Here is an 18,047-nt window from a genome sequence, read left to right on the forward strand (position 1 = left end):
GTACTGCAGTATGCTGCTTTTGAAAATCAATGAATAAAATGATCTGACAATCGCCCTCTATTTCATGCTTGTGGGGTGACATATTTTGCCTTTAAAAACTTAATTCAAAATTGACTGTTCATATTTGCGAGCTGTGGAGCTCATGAAATGTATGAATTTCGCTAACAGACTTATGTGTAAAACTTTATAAACACAGTTTTGTGAAAATGCATAGGCACAATATAACACAATAACAAAACCGAAATGACAGAAATTATTTCTAAAGTTATATGAATGTGCCTGGTCTTAACAATATAAAATGTTCTTACTTCCAGTGCAGCGTACATCCCCGTAATGATATATAGTCTCTTCCACCGTCCACAGCACAGTTGACTTTTATCGTTTACAAGCGTTATCATTTACAGTTCTGATATTGCCATATATGCTCAAAACTACAAAACCTGTTGATTTCGACTCAATTGTATATTCACGGATGACACAGCGAGCTTCTCGATTAACTTTCTCCGTCGAAGGCCAGAAATCTTTAAATTAAAACCGTCGGGGTACCGCTGCCACGTGTTTCTACAGCAACAGGACACTGAAGTTGCAGCCCGAGGTCTCCCACTAGCACTCCCGCCCAAGTGTGTGGTAGCCAATGGGAGCCCTCCGTGGACTGCGAGGTGCGTTTCCTGAGGTATTTAGAGCCCTTGAGCTCAGCTTGGGTTAGCAGCAGTGGGACCGCTTCAGGTACTAGGCGGTTGACTCGAGAGCAGGTGAGTATACCTCAGTTTATTTGACTCTTTGCAGAAAGATGACGAGCAGTTTTTATAAAGTGAAAACAATCCGAATTAACAATAAATATTATTTATTAACATTGGAGTACACACACGCAAGCAATACAGATTATCCGGTAGCGCAGGCATAAGCAATTTGGGACTCTATTCATGTAATATTTGAACACGTTCGGTTAATTAGTGGCTTGATTTAAATGTATGTGTGCATTTGTGTATATAGAAGTGTTTGGAAATGAATATGCAATAAGTGAATTAAGAAAGATAGAAAAAATAAATACTGAGAGTAGCATTGCTATTAATGGAAAAACATACATAGTACTGACCTGGAGAAAGACAATTCACGTAAAATGGAAGTCTGATCATTTTCTATGTTGTTTAGACTTTATTAAATTATTAGTAGACACGTGGTCCTTTATTAAATATTTCAGCTGATGCTTACGGAAAACATTCACACATCATCAGCAGCACAATTTATATTTTTGCATTCGTTTTTGTATTGTTTTGTAATCTAATATGTGTCTCTTTGTACTTTATTCTTATGAGCTGTATTAAGCGCCATACGATCGTACAGCCTGCGAAATGCGCTACAGCTTTCTGTTTAATATGACATTAAAACTAGGGAATATGAAGAATAAGTACCAAACCTGTTGTGGAAAGCCTGTCTTGTTTAGTTTACGGAAGAAGAATATTTGGGACAGCCAAGCAATTTCCTAAACTAAGACGCTTGCTGGGCAGAATGGTCTTATTTCGTTTGTAAAAGTTTTTTCATAATGATTTTTTGATGACTGGTGGCAGTTGGTGGCGCAGTAATTAGCTCCATGGTCCAAAGTCTTGTTTTAATCCCTGGCCGAAGTACTGCTTATAGAGTTTGCAAGTTCATGCCGTGGTTACGTTGATATTGCTATTTTCTTGGGTACTAGTTAGATTAAATGGGCACTCAAAGTTGTTTCGGTATGTGTCAGTGTGTCCTATAGGTCGATTGTCTCCCTGAACATGTCTGGTTCCTGCTTCAAGCCAATGCTATTAAGGATTGCCGCCGACTCAACGTGATAAGGAACCGGACAAGCGAGTAAAGAAAGAGGACTGTTCAATGGATTTTTGGGTGATTATACAGTTATAATGTTAAACGATTATCTTATGGAAAATGAACTCTGCTGTCTCAGCAAATAAAGAGTGATACCGTTAGTCAGGGGTAGACTTGGGGGTTATCATTAACTGAAGAAGCTAGCATTTCTTTGTTTTGTTTTATATTTTGAGCTGAAGGGATTCTCTTTCACTGACAATCAACATAAAGCAGGAACCAATACTGGATAGAACACAACTCCGTTGAACCTAATAATCATGCTGAAAAAAAAATTCTGGCAGCCATTTAAAAAATGACGGCGGGTGGATGTACATACGTACATGAACACTCCTGGTCAAAATAGAAAAATGAAAATAGTATGTGCATTTATTCTTATATGAAAAGAGACAGCGCAGTCAGTTTTTGTTCTAAAATAATAACCAAAATAAATCTTCTCCCGCAAATCCCGAAATCTTCTACTTCTACTATACTCAGCTACGCTTTATATCGAATAAGGGCCGCGGAGCAGCTACAGCGAACCGGCCTAGTAAAGAGGTGGATGCAGGCGCATGTAAAGACTGACATTAACCGTGCCCGACATTAGCTTAAATGGATTACGTGACTTCAGTTTTCAGGCTATTATTCTGAATATTGTAGAAAACTAAGCCACCAAAATAGCCGACTTCCGTTTAGTTTTTTCGAATGAGCCACGCTGTGAAGATGCTACAGTATACAAGTACAACTAGCGCTTACTCGTCTATGGGCTAAGAGCCAACTAATCAGCGTAAACCTAAGATTTAACGCTTGCAGGGTGCCATCTATTGGAATGTATTTTGTAATGCATGTAGTAATAAAATGCTTTGCATTTTTCATTCCAAAACATGCCGCATCACAAGTGTTTGTAATGCACCCCTTGAGGTGACAAATGAAATGCATATGTCTCTGTTATATGCCATTTAATGTGGAATTCGTAAGAGCAGCGTTAATGTTTTGTTTTAGAATGACAGACAGAGCAACCAGACACTTATTCTTTTATTAGGGTGGATTTGCACCACCAACAGCGCGAGATATATCTCATCAGTTAAAAGCAATGCTACATAAACTCCTTTTATAGGTGCGCTTCATTGTAGGTTTTCCAATCGCTGTTAATTCTTTGCCCTCGGAGTCAGTACGCTACTACTGTAGGTGCAGATTTATTTTGGACGTCCCGCAAGATTCGTCAAACCAGCGTAGTATTATTTTCCGATTTTCCTCAGCTATACTGTTTTGTTGGATGCATCTGTTCATTATCGTTTCGTTTCGTAGACTGTCTTTGAGCGAGATTCCGAGAGTTTTCCGCAGGCAACGCATCACGAATGTTTATAGCCTGTTGAGGTCAAAAGCGTCATAGGGGAGGACTGGGATGATGAGTGCTTCCAACAAAACAGAATTTTTTTTATTTTATAGCAAGTCTACTTAAAAGCTATAGTATTACAATCCAGAGTGAAAAAATGATGCAAAAATGTGAAACGTACAGTCAATTTAATTGCTGAGATGAGGGGGGATAAACAACATCTTTGCCACAGAATGTATTAGTTTTGCATTCTTATGAAAACATTCGTTTTTAGTTGAAATATTTAAATGTGGAGGCCTTCTTGCATCACAGCGTGAAGGTAGAAATAACACAGATACAAGGAACAACTAAAAAAAGAACAAAAAAAAAACTGCATACACTCCCCATCACACACCATCTGATTTATGGGGTTTATATTTTCCTTAACCAAATTCATATCACATCAACAAAATCCATGACCAAAGTACTATTCCATCCTGATTACTTGAATGTTGAGGCCTTCTTGTATCACAACATGAAGGTAGAAATAACACAGATACAAGGGGTGACTGGTTTCAACAAAAAACCTCCATACACTCCCCATCACACACCTATATCTGAGTTATGAGGTTTACACTTTCCTTAACCAACATCCAATCCACATAACATAATCCATGACCAAAGTGCTATTCCATCCTGATTGCTTTCTGTGTGGGATTTACACTGTCATGCTTTCAGGAAGTTTAAATTCACTATAATTTGAATACCATCTTTACTGTATATTTCTGAACTACTGTTTAATAAAAGCTCATTAGGAACTTGCATCTTCAGCAGACAGTACTCTGTGTATAATCTTTGTTCGTTTATTAGCTATTCTGACATGAAATACTAGTAGATCCACATCAAATACTAGGATTTATTCCAGACAATGCAAGTTGTTGCCTGAAACCAGTGGCTACCATTATGTGTAATGTTCACATCTTAGAGTGGTATGCATTCTCTTCAAATGCCTACACCTAGCAAAACTTTCATTTTTATTAGACATAGTTTTAACTTATTCTTTCCAATGCTCTCTCAAAACAGTGTCTATTAATTTCTTTAATAAATGTTGGAAATAAAATGAAAAGGAGCCTTTGTTCTGAAGGAATTTATCAACATATGTTTTAGCCTCTTTAAATATCTGAATGCTCTAAGGACACTGATTCTGTCTATTGAGTTACTCAGTCTGCTCCTAAGAAAGTAGATATTGGACTCTGTTTTCTACCTTGAGCTTATTGCTGCCAGGATAGATTCCAACTCCTTGCCACTCTGTAATGAAAAAAGCGATTTTATAAAATAGATGGATGATAAAGTGCATCAAAATACATATTTGGAGGAGGCTAAAATTAACTATTTGTACATACAGTAGTATTAGACTTACACTAGGAAATTGGCTTCACAGTTTACTCTTCATAAGATGTGGTTGTAGCATAAAATATCAGTAAAGATAAGTATATGCAATCTAAAACTAATTGTTTCATTTAATGAATTGTGTTTAGTCCATTACAGGTAACATTGGGCACAAGACTGGAACTAAACCTGAGTTCCATCACAAGACACACACACACACTAGGCTAATTTAAAGTTAAAAATGATTGAATAACTTTATTATTTGGGATCAAAAGCACAGTATAAAGGGAAACCTATATGGAAGACTGGGCAAGCTTCACACAGATAACGACCAGACTGAGATCTGAGTAATCTGTATATGCAAGCATGTCAGTTAAAAACCCAATTATTCCAGTTAAGAATTCATTTGGAATGAAATCCAGCAGTCTTAGTATTCCTTCAAGTAACTAGGGTAGAGTAATATTGTGCTGAACTGTAATAAACCAGTAGTTTTCATTAATCTGCAGTATCCTGGCTTGGCTGCACAATTCTAATGCCAGGATTTCAGCTTTATTAGTAGCTGCAGGGAAACTAAAAAATAACCATTAATGTAGATGGCTAGAAAAATGGTGCCAGCTGCTCGGGGGCCTTCACATTAAAACAGAGACAGGTCCAATGGAATTCAGTCAGATTGCCTCAACCTACTTTGTTCTCAGTTGCAGTGAGGCTGCGGGACTAGCTTGTAAAACTTTCCTGAACAGCTTCATTAATGTCTTTCTATGTTATGTGTAAAAATCATTACCTGGAGGTAATTTAAAGTGAAGGTGTATGTAGTACAAAGGACTGCTGCTCATTAGTGTGTAGTTTCTAATTAATTAAACTGTTTCTGCCACGTTTACAGTAGATGGGGAGTGCAGATGTGCAGAGGAGACTTGTAGTTGCACAAACATAGTATACCAGTTTGACTTTAGAGACAAAAATATTCCCAAACACATCTCTGATATAGCAGTGAGATTACAAATATAGGAAATCACTTTAACTTTTTATTTTTGATACTTCTAAAAAATAATTAGTCTTCTAATTATTACTCTTTGGGTTAATGGTAAAATTTGTTAGTCTAAGAGTGTGTATATATTGTACAGTGAATCTACTCTGTGTTCCACAGTACATTTCCAAGTGATAATGACTAAAAGAAGTAATCTCCACCTTGATCACATTTAAGTTTTGTATCCAGTGCTGTTCAGGTTTTTGCTCCACATGCCCATTTTCTCATCACAATATTTTATCACTTTAACAGACTGTCATCTGATCTCTCTTATCTCAGTCCTTTCTAATTTTACACTTTATGTGGCTTTGGTTAACACATTGCAGTCTCCTGCATCATATAATATACCTCACTCAGCTTGATTAAATATTTCCCATCAATATCAGAGAAGATATATAGGACAGCTCCTGGAAGTTTCCAAATGCATATCTTACCTTTGCTGTCATTGTTGAAACTGCATCTCAGTCTGTATTGTCATATTTTATCGACAGAAAGAAGTCCAAGCTTTCTTAAACTATACTGCAAAAAAACTCTATTATAAAAATCAAACTATTTTGTTTGTTTATACAATCCATTTAAACTCTTATTTTCATTTGCAGCTTAAATAAACCTTAAATAAATGTTAATCTCCTTTTAAACCATCTTTTATCTGAATGCAGGAGGTGAAGATGATTTCTTGGATACTTCCCATTGGGGCGCTATTGTCCTGTACGTTTTTACCAGGTGAGCATGGCAAACAGATATGGCTTTGGTTCAATTTTGTGTTTTGTTAAAATTTCTCCTGATGCTACCTAAGTTAAGTGAAGATAAACATCTTATATAATTCTGTATTTAATGATAACCTTGATCTCACCTCACTGTACAAATTTGCCATGTATGTGAATATAAACATGGCACAGAAAGTAGTACTGCCATCTCATAGCATGTGGACTTTATTTACATTTTCATTTGGAGGTTCATCTCAAAGTTTTACTTTTTTCCAGCATTCAAGTATGCTTCCTTTTATATCTCTGGTTTATCCCACTGTTGTGAAAGCCTGTTAAGTTCATATGGATAAAAAACCTTGATCCAATATGAGTTTGTCAGGACAGAGATGGCTGCCACAGTTTGTGAGTGACTGCTTTGAGTGTTTGTTCCTCATTGAAATTGGCATAACTAAAATTGCAATCTACACAAAACATATTACCTCTCCAGTGCTTGGTTACCCTCACTCTGTAATCCTGGAAAACCTTTGTATCTACTGGTTTTAGATGTAACCAAGTCCTTAATCACGTAATTGTTCATTTTTATTTAATATATTTGTTAGAATAAACTTATTTGAGAGCCTTGTGTAGTGCCATCCAGCTATGCAGCACAGTGCAGTGGAGGAGTAGGTTAATCGTCCTTTTGCAAGGATCAGAATGATTTCAGTATACAATAATAATAATACATGTTATTTATATAGCACATTTCCCATGTTCAAAGTGATTTTTCTACATCTCATTTGCTGCATTTGACTCAGGCTCACAAGAGTATCATTTGCAGTGCTATGCAGATTTAGGAAAGTTTTACTTCAATAAACACTATCTATATTTCCTGAATATAGCCTCACACCTAATATAGCCTTACCAGTAATGGCGCATTGCACGATAACGTGTAGTGAATACACTTGACTTATAGTTTTCATACTCTTTCTCTGTACGTTTACCATTCGTTTGCTCAGAAGTTGATGCACTTGCTACTTCCTGAGCAGCTCTTCTTTTCTGCACCCTAGCGGCCCGCTGCTTCCCTTCTTTCATTGGCATCTTTCGCGTTAAAACTGATTACGTTAGTTTTTTTTTGTTGCAATTACATAGTATGTTTTTCTTAATTTTTCACTTAAGCTGGCACTTAAGTCTTCAATCTGCCTCAAGAATGATTAAAGATATGAAGAAGTAGGGGAAGTGATAGCGAAAGTGGTAGGAATGAGAACGGTGCACATACGCATGTGCTGCACGGCCGCCCTGCTGCACACTGCAGAGAGTTGATTCTACAATAAAATAAAAATAAAAAGAGTAATAAATATCATGACCCTGAAAACGGATAGTAGACGTCACGTAGTATATGTGTACCAAATTTCAGGTCAATAGGTGAAACGGTTTGCGAGCCACAGGTGATTTAAAATCCTGGACAGACAAACAAACAGCCACGGTCGCATATTATATAAGAAGATATTGTAGCTTTTAATTGATCTTTGATCTTTTATGTTGCTTTTTAGTTGGTTTGAAAACCACTATGTTATACAGAAAGTTCTATATCATTTTTCATTGGTCATGTCTATGGAAGTTCCTTTTAGCTTTCAGGGTGAAAACACTTGGTGGTCGATTATATAAACTTGTATTGTTTAAAAGTAGCTGGAGTTGCTGGAAAAATGAGAACTCTGGCAAATGTGGCAACCAGAAAGAAAAACATTTACTGAGCCCTTGTCTCCTGCTGAGCTGCTTTGAAGTGCAGCACCTTTAATTACCTCTACATCTCTGGATGGACTGGCTCCAGCTAGACCAGTAGGGCTGGACTAACTGTGAATCAGCACTTTCTTAGCTTTTACCATCCAGAGCAGCTGTTATCTGGCTCTGCTCCAAAAGGACAGGGTGCTGTTTTATAGGAATACTGTTAAGCCACAGCTTGTATTGGTGTTTGTAGACTTCACAGCAAAACGCCTTCGGCCAGGGCCTCTCAAATGTATTTTAGTTTACAGTGCAAGTATCCAGCTGTTAGTCCTTTTAAATATCAGAAGCATCCAAATTAGCCAACAGGCTTAGGAAGTTGAGGTAAGACGGGTTTTAATTATCCAGAGGAGGAATTAAGAATGCAAGTGAGGATTATGTATTTTTTAGGAGTTACTGTTTTTCAGTTGTTTGATCATCAATTGTAACGTTATGTCCTAAAATATTATTCAAATAAATAAACAAATGCTCATTATACTGAAAATTACATGGTGAAAACCCATCCACATTGATCTATATATGCAATACAAAATGCCACTGGAGTTCATTAATGTTACACGACTTTTTCAAAAAGATCCTTTTGAATCAGTGACAGGTAATTGGGCTTCATGCTGCACTCCCAAATCAAAATTCTTGGCCATGAAGCCATAATGACTTAATAGAAAAGTGAATGTGTGTTGGATTGAGTTTTAGTTATTGATACGTACTTCATAGCAACAAATTGCAACAAAACCATTAATATATGTACACAAATCTGTATTTAAGAAATGGGTATTTTCCTTTCAAAAATGTGATACCTCATGAGATTTCTCTCACTCTCTTTCTAGGGCAACTGGATGCCACATCACTAATGAAGATCCTCAAGCCAGAAAGTTAGTATTTTTTCTTAATGCTAAGCACACTTCATTGCTGTGAAATTGCTTCACTTAACCCTTTCTCTAAACCTTCATGTCTATATCTTATTGATGAATCAGTCATTTCAATATAGGATCTCACAATGTCATTATGTCTTGGGGTGAAGAAGCTCACCTGTTAGTGGAACCAAGCTACTGACACTAGCTGTAACTACAAATAAAGCTAGAAACTGAATAGCCTGAGATTCTGTGACAGTGGGACGATACTTTTTAATGGCCACGGGTATAAATCAGTTGAACACCAGAGAAATATCCATTACTCTTTTATTCAGTATTGTCTTTATGTTTAATGCTATGCAGTCTGTAACTAATCAGGGGCGGCTCTAGGCTCGTGGCGGCCCTGGGCAGAGAAAGAATCGATGGCCCCTTTGCCCGCCAATGCCAATATGGTATCCGATGCACGGCGGATGGCCACGTCTATTGCGGACACTGTATAAGCGCCTCATGCTCATGACACAAGCGTTTAACTTATGATAAAGTTCAGGATTGCTCCTTCCTGTGACTCAGTGAAAGCCTCCTGAGCCACCTTTCTCTTTCGTTTCGAATAACCAGATTTGTGTACTCGAAATCTCTTCCTTTTGCTTAGAATGGGTATGCGAATGTCTTGTGTCCCCTATCCGACCAGATATTCACTATGACTATTGCGCTAACACTAATACTTTATTAAAACTAAGTGAAACATTGACTTGTAAGACGACTCGCCCACTTGCACTAGCTTCGCTTCACCTGTCAGCTGTGTCGTTATTTTCTTTTTCTGTTTTATATTCAATATATATTGGAGTGGTGGCCCTGTGCAGGTGCACAGTTTGCACATGCCTAAGGCCGCCCCTGCGTAATTTGTGAATCAGACGTGATTCCCCAATAGAAAAATGAATGAGCTTGGCTTTCAGTCTTTGATATTTCAGGGCAAGAAATAACAGCATTCTAATTATTGTTATAATATGTACAGCATAATGTTCCATATCAGTTGCTGGTGTCAATGGTATGAGTTTGAGTTCGACAGAGAAACAATTTAAGCAGCTACAGTGCCTTTTCCATGTGTTGCACTCATAGCCCACTACTATATTGGTTATGAGATATTCTTACTGCAAGGCAATATATCATCTGGATTTGATATGCTTGCATTTAGAACAATTGTGTGATGGTAACTAGCAACTCCTATGAAAAAAAGCATTGAATTCCTATCACTGAGCAAAGTAGATTTCAACCAGCAGAGAAATACAGCTTGACCAGGAATGATTCATAAATGCATTTAAGCCATTTGGACAGATGCCTTGTCTCTTTGTTTCATTGCAAACTTAGAAACTGTGCACAACTGAAGCAGTAGTTTCTGCCATTATTGACACCACTAGTCATACAGCAATGGGGCTTGAGTCAAAACGTCTGTTTGAGGTATACAAAGACCTCTTGATGTTACTGTGACATATTGTTAATAATAATAATGAGCCTCTAATAGAATAATCAAGTTTAATAAATGATATAATGCTACATAGTTTATAGAGAGAAAGACTTATAAAACAAATTAAATTAAGAAACAGTAGTAAAAGGGATGCAAATTGATTAACAATTGAAAGGTACAAAAAGCACTAAAACTGAAGTGACTTAAAATCCCATAGCCTTTTTCATAACCATAGAATTTAATCTCTCTTTAAAAATATGTAATTGATTCTGTTTCTTTGGTGTAGAATATTGTGAGGTGAGATTGTTTTACTATGTACTTTTCTTTTTTAATCAATTTGTGTGACTGGCAATAAATCAGTCATTATTTAATAACAGAAAATATGTTCTTATCCGGATGTATTATTGAATTAAATAATTAGGTTATTTAATAAATCTTGAATTTATAATATATTTTTCTCACATTTATAATCAATTTATAAATGAATACCTTAATGTCTAAGTGATAGAAGAGATGCTAAACAGCACTGCATAACTAGACAAGCAAGAACGGTACAAAGATAGTTTTGTGTTCTGCTATTGCAGAAGAGTTTGACAACCTGAAGTCTTTTAAATAATTACAGTTCGGTCCATAAATATTTGGACAGAGACAACTTTTTTCTAATTTTGGTTCTGTACATTACCACAATGAATTTTAAATGAAACAACTCAGATGCAGTTGAAGTGCAGACTTTCAGCTTTAATTCAGTGGGTTAAACAAAAAGATTGCATTAAAATGTGAGGCAACTAAAGCATTTTTTAACACAATCCCTTTATTTCAGGGGCTCAAAAGTAATTGGACAAATTAAATAACTGGAAATAAAATGTTTATTTCTAATACTTCAGTGAAAACCCTTTGTTGGTAATGACAGCCTGAAGTCTTGAACTCATAGACATGACTGTTGTGAAGGGGTTTCTCTTCACCATGGAAATGATTCTGCGATCATCCACCACTGTTGTCTTCCGTGGACGTCCAGGTCTTTTTGCGTTGCTGAGTTCACGAGTGCTTGCTTTCTTTCTCAGGATGTACCAAACTGTAGATTTTGCCATGTGTAATATTGTAGCAATTTCTCAGATGGGTTTTTTCTGTTTTCGCAGCTTAAGGTTGACTTCTTTCACCTGCATGGAGAGCTCCTTTGACCGCATGTTGTCTGTTCACAGCAAAATCTTCCACATGCAAGCACCACACCTCAAATCAACTCCAGGCCTTTTATCTGCTTAATTGATAAGACATAACGACGGACTTGCCCACACCTGTCCATGAAATAGCCTTTGAGTCAATTGTCCAATTACTTTTGACCCCCTGAAATGAAGAGATTGTGTTGCCTCACATTTTTATGCAATCGTTTTGTTCACCCCACTGAATTAAAGCTGAAAGTCTGCACTTTAACTGAATCTGAGTTGTTTCATTTAAAATTCATTGTGGTAATGTACAGAACCAAAATTAGAAAGAAGTTGTCTCTGTACAAATATTTATGGACCGAACTGTACATTCTATATCTCCATTATTCTTCCCACACCATCCCATAACAAATGTCAAAGTTTGGAACATATTATCAAAATATGTGGTTTTTTGCTTTTTTGATGTACAGTGCTTCTGCTGTTTGCAGTTGTTTGGTACAGCCAAGTGTGAAATGATGTGTTCTTGATACTGATGTGTCAGATGAGGGAAATGATGTGCCAGATGTGTGCTTGATTCTGAACTGTCTATTCTTTTAGCTGCCCCATCAGCAGAGAATGATGGTATCAAGATTCGAGCAGAACAAGCCCATAGCTTCTTGTCAACACATTCCAGGCCAAAACGCAATGCAGACAAATGGCATCGCAATGTCCCCGATTTCCAGGCGTACTACCGCTATTACAACAGTATTGGACATTACGAAGGGGTGAGTATCAAACAGTAATTTAAATGGCTGTTGTGCGTTAGAGAAATTGTGTCTAGAGACATTGTCTACATTGTTTAAGCATGGTACTACTGGCCAATGTGTGGAAGACTGGTATCATTGCTGCCTGGTCGTAACTTTTCTTTTCTAGTGTCCCCTTTTAATATCTACAGCATCTTTTTTCCCCCTCATCTTAATAAGCGACATACACAGACATTCTGAAGGGCAGAATCTTTAAAATGCATGTCATGATTGCTGATTATGTTAGATTATAAGAAAAGGTGCAAAACACCCTCTTCTAAATATACACCTTATTTTCCTAATTGAAAACATCGTAACAAAATTAAAATGCAAATAAAAGGATTCCCATTAGGTTTCATGAACCTTAACAGCAAGATCTCACATCATAGTACAGCAAATCCAAGATTTTTTTCCCCCCAACATAAAGTGCTTATTTTAGGTCAAACATTTAGGAAGCCACCAGAACTGATCATCAGGTACTATATACAGTTATATGAAAAAAGTTTGGAAACCCCTCTTAATTCTTTGGATTTTTGTTTATCATTGGCTGAGCTTTCAAAGTAGCAACTTCCTTTTAATATATGACATGCCTTATGGAAACAGTAGTATTTCAGCAGTGACATTAAGTTTATTGGATTAACAGAAAATATTCATCATGACAAAATTAGACAGGTGCATAAATTTGGGCACCCCAACAGAAATATTACATCAATACTTAGTTGAGCCTCTTTTTGCAAATATAACAGCCTCTAGACACCTCTTATAGCCTTTGATGAGTGTCTGGATTCTGGATGGAGGTATTTTTGACCATTCCTCCATACAAAATCTCTCCAGTTCAGTTAAATTTAATGGCTGCCAAGCATGGACAGCCTGCTTCAAATCATCCCATAGATTTTCAATGATATTCATGTCAGGGGACTGTTAGGGCCATTCTAGAACATTGTACTTCTCCATCTGCATGAATGCCTTTATAGATTTCGAAGTGTGTTTTGGATCATTGTCTTATTGGAATATCAAACCCCTGCATAACTTCAACTTTGTGACTGTTACTTGAACATTATCCTGAAGAATTTGTTGATATTGGGTTGAATTCATCCGACCCTCGACTTTAACAAGGGCCCCAGTCCCTGAACTAGCCACACAGCCCCACAGCATGATGGAACCTCCACCAAATTTGACAGTAGGTAGCAGGTGTTTTTCTTGGAATGCGGTGTTCATCTTCTGCCATGCAAAGCGCTTTTTGTTATTTCCAAATAACTCAATTTTTGTCTCATCAGTCCAAAGCACTTTGTTCCAAAATTAATCTGGCTTGTCTAAATGAGCATTTGCATACAACAAGTGACTCTGTTTGTGGTGTGAGTGCAGAAAGGGCTTCTTTCTCATCACCCTGCCATACAGATGTTCTTTGTGAAAATTGTGCTGAATTGTAGAACGATGTACAGATACACCATATGCAGCAAGATGTTCTTGCAGGTCTTTGGAGGTGATCTGTGGGTTGTCTGTAACCATTCTCACAATCCTGCACATATGCCGCTCCTGTATTTTTCTTGGCCTGCCAGACCTTGGTTTAACAGCAACTGTGCCTGTGGCCTTCCATTTCCTGATTACATTCCTTACAGTTGAAACTGATAGTTTAAACCTCTGAGATAGCTTTTTGTAGCCTTCCCCTAAACCATGATACTGAACAATCTTTGTTTTCAGATCTTTTGAGAGTTGCTTTGAGTATCCCACGTCACTCTTCAGAGAAGAGTCAAAGGGAAGCACAAATTGCAATTGACCACCTTAAATACCCTTTCTCATGATTGGACACACCTGTCTATGAAGTTCAAGGCTTAACGAGCTAATCCAAATAATCTGGTATTGAGCAGTTACATGCATTCAAATCAGCAAAATTATGAGGGGAGCCACATTTTTGCACTGTCAGTTTTTCACATTTGATTTCATTTCATACAACTAAATACTGCTTCACTAAAAATCCTTGTTCGGAAAACACCCCAGTACTCAGATGTTCCTAGGAAATGAAAGACATATCACTGTTATCTTTTTTTGTTGAAAGTAGAGTAAATTATTATGCAGGTTGAGAGGGGTTCCCAAATTTTTTCATATGACTATATGACCATTACTTTTTGTGCATTAGACTTTCAGCAAGAAATTATTACGGTATAATCTAGATCCCAGAAGTACAATGCAAAAAGATTGTGTATATGCTATGTTGTATAATAAAACAAACAGAACACCAATATTTATTAATGAATTTTTGTGGCACCAATAGCAATAATTATCATAGATCATAGTTTATGACCATATAGGAAATATAGTAAACAGTAGTATACCTGGTTTGAACAAAGCATGCTGCCAACCGCTGCTTTTTCTGTATCTTTCTTCTTAATGAAAGGAGGTACGCACATTTGCTTGTGTTTTAGTGGGATAAAAGGGAACTTGAGCCAATGAGGAGAAAGGGGCAGGGAGCATGAGCCAGTTTACCTTCTGTACTGTGCCTCCCTGTTCTTTGACTTGGTCTAGTGTCAGAGTGGGTCCATGTGCATCCCATCTATGCTCTGACCAAATACGTGAGTTATGACAGATTGATAATTAGATATGTAAGCTATAAGGCAAATCATATAGGACGTCATGCAGGCCACTTGGACAGACCTCCTGCTTGACAGAAAATAGACTGTGACTCGAAATTAATAGCCAGTATTCCACATGAGTAGGATTACTCAAGATGTGAAAAGAAACCAATTCAAGATATAGTACTGTGTTTAATTAAAAAATCCTGTCTTTCTGGATCCTTCTGACCTCTAAAATACATATAATAGGAGCAGAACTTTTGATACCAGACAAAATGTGCATCAACTTCTAAACAAAGTAAAATTAAATTCGGTGCGGGGAAGCAGTAAAGTTCCTTTCTAAGTTTTAATTTGCTTGCTTACACCAGGTTTATGAAATCGACCGCCTCCGAATGCTCTACCAACAGATGAGGCATCTGGAGCAGGTCCATGGCCCCAATGCACCCTACTATCAATACACTCTGGGAATGGCACCGACCAAGTGTGACCCGCGGGATAAGAAGTGCAAGCCTGTGGCCACCAATCCAACCAATCCTCCTCCTTTACCCACAACACCAACCCCACCTGCACCCATCAGACAAGCCAATATCCAATACCTTTGCAACCCAAAAGATCCTGGCTGCCAACCATATATTGTTTACATAGGTACAGGTACTACCCCTTATCCATGTGATCCCAGATATGATCCTGCTTGTTCTGCCCCCACAGCTAAAAAAGTAGAAGCTCCTGCCCCACCTCCTGCTTCCAAAGCCAAGTTTCCAATGCCACAGCCACCACTGGTGCCACAGAAGGGCTATAAAGCAATGGAGTATGACTGTGACCCATACTGGGACCCAGACTGCCCACGACCACTCCCTCTTATTTTGACCAAAGGGAAGACTCAGCCTCCACCCCCTCCACCTCCCCCTGTGGACGAAGATGAGGAGGATGCAGCTGAAGAGGAGGAGGAGGAGGATCCTGAATCTACACCCCCAAGTGTCCCAGAACCTTTGAAGAAAATAAAGAAGCCCCCTCCCCCAGCAAAGGCTCCCTTTAATATTCATGGCCGTTATTACAATTTTGATCCTTATGATCCTTATGCCTACGGCGGTCAGTATGGGCCAAACAGGCAATGATTTTTGAGTGAAGGTTGATGATAAAAGCTAAAGCTTTCTGCCCTCTCGAGTCTCCTATTTTCTAATGCAACTGTTCCAGTCATGATTTGTACACAAGGTATCCCACATCCTAAGGTGTGTGACAATCTTAATGTTGTATTCCTGCGAAAGAATTAATTTCTGTGATACACAAAGGACTTAAAACAGCAAAAGCTTCTGTTATTTATACAAAAAGAAAAAAAGAAGAAAAAACCCTGCTTTCTTACATTTTGTTTGTATATGTATAGTATTGTATCAAAATAAATTTGCCTGTCTTGTAATGAGGGTTATTTGTGAATGTTCTGGTGTACCAAGCAGAAAAATTATTGATACAGGATAACTAAAGGATATGTCATTTATAAAGAAGCTTACAGACTGCCAGGAGTATTTTAAAGACCCCCCAATATTTACTACTTGTCTGCAGTGCACTTCATACGTGTGTTCTGATTTGGAGTGCTTTGTCAAATCAAACTGAAATAAAGAGAAAGAAAAGCCACACACCCCTGCAGATGAGCTCAAAGTGCACCGAGTAAAGTGTTACCTTACGGTCATTGGCTTACCAACATCCTAAAATCTAAAGTGGCTGAGAAAAAGCGATATGGTAAAACACTATACTTCATAAACGTTTTCTGATTTTTACAATTCTCACAAATGTTTAATCTTTTCAAACATTCTGTGGCCATAAAATATACTTTTTAAATTTCACTACAGAACGCCTCTACTTGAAACTCATTGAGTAAAGAATGGCAGCATTGCCACGCTTGTCTTTGTGGTGACTGATGTACAAGTACAGCGCTCTATTAGGGCACCATAAAATGTGGTTTAAATGTACACTCATTACAAAATATTAGAAGCAATGATGATAAAATATATAGAATACTAAAACAAACTGGCTTGATTGTTATTTAAACAATAAAAAAAAACTATATACAATAGAAATGTGGCTATAAATTAAGAAAGGAGCAGTGCCCTGGTATGATTCTTTTGAATACGATACAATGGATGAGCTTCAGTTACTCGTAAGCTTCATTGATGCATTTTACTGAGACTTGTCTGAACGATTTACTTCACAATAAGTCAGCCACTTTTCCTGGACACAGCTTTTTCTCAATGATGAGTTTTTCCAAGTGTAAAAAAGAGTGGTGTGTGCTTGCATAGTAACATTTCACACTGTTGGAAAAGACAAACTCAACTAATCTGGGATTTCTCATGGTTACCATTTTATTTGCCAAGGGAGTTTGAATCTGTTATCCCATATGGAGATTATGTCCCTCCTCAAGAAAATGCTGCTTTTCCAAAACTAAGTTTAGCAGATCTGGCCTCAGCTGTTAAGAATAAATGCTCAGACTCCACAGGTTTCATTATAGATGATTTTAGTCATCCTACATTTGTATCTGACCTGTCCACACAAGCAGCACTGCTTGATACTTCTTGACCCTGTATATGACAAATGAAAATCGGCAAAAACACACAACTAAAACTATGGAGTGACTACAGGATAGGCTGAAGTCAACACTCTGACACTGTATGTACAGAAATGTATGTCTTGGATTAGGTGATTATATACAATCTCGTACAACCTATATTGGTTTCTGCCAGGAAAAACTGCACTCCAACAAAACCAATAATGAAATCCATAACAAGTTAGTATGCATAGCTAAAGAGAAAGCTTACAAAAGTGAAGATAAGGCTGCAAAAGAAAAAGTGAATGGTCAGCCAAACAGAGCAGTCAAAAATGCCAAATACAAAGACAAGCTCAAACATTTTTCTGCAAATGCATGCTCCATTTTTAAAAGGCCTACAAATGCTTAGTGATTATAAATAAAAATCCCCCAGTCTGACTGATGCCTCTTGGATACATTCAGCTGAACAGAGGCTGTTTCATTGGTTTCTTAGTCCTTTACATTTCCTCATCATGCCATTGAAAATGCAGTTATAACGGCTTTCCACTACATCCTGCAGCCTTTATACTGCAGGTGCCTCATTTATAAAACTGTGTGGATCTTAGTATGAAAATGTGCACGCAAAAAAAAATAATTAGATTTATAAAACCTGGCAAATGC

General features: G+C 37.5%; 1 protein-coding gene across 1 annotated transcript; it reads left to right on the forward strand.

Annotated features, from left to right (window-relative positions):
- Positions 1 to 660: 660 nt before the first annotated feature.
- and3 (actinodin3) lies at positions 661 to 16,269 on the forward strand. The gene is made up of 5 exons (XM_039747375.1): positions 661 to 752; positions 6,221 to 6,284; positions 8,854 to 8,898; positions 12,097 to 12,263; positions 15,220 to 16,269. Exons 2-5 carry the CDS (start codon positions 6,230 to 6,232, stop codon positions 15,964 to 15,966), a joined length of 1,014 nt encoding a protein of 337 aa, XP_039603309.1. The 5' UTR covers positions 661 to 752; positions 6,221 to 6,229; the 3' UTR covers positions 15,967 to 16,269.
- Positions 16,270 to 18,047: the final 1,778 nt, after the last annotated feature.

The sequence above is a fragment of the Polypterus senegalus genome, chromosome 3 (genome assembly GCF_016835505.1).
Source record: "Polypterus senegalus isolate Bchr_013 chromosome 3, ASM1683550v1, whole genome shotgun sequence".
In the NCBI taxonomy this organism is placed as follows: Eukaryota; Metazoa; Chordata; class Cladistia; order Polypteriformes; family Polypteridae; genus Polypterus; species Polypterus senegalus.

Excerpts from the sequence above, each read along its gene's own strand:
- and3 (XM_039747375.1), top strand. The coding sequence starts at position 6,230 with ATGATTTCTTGGATACTTCCCATTGGGGCGCTATTGTCCTGTACGTTT. Across the intron at positions 6,285-8,853 it reads GTCCTGTACGTTTTTACCAG|GGCAACTGGATGCCACATCA; the intron begins GTGAGCATGGCA and ends CTCTCTTTCTAG. Across the intron at positions 12,264-15,219 it reads GTATTGGACATTACGAAGGG|GTTTATGAAATCGACCGCCT; the intron begins GTGAGTATCAAA and ends TGCTTACACCAG.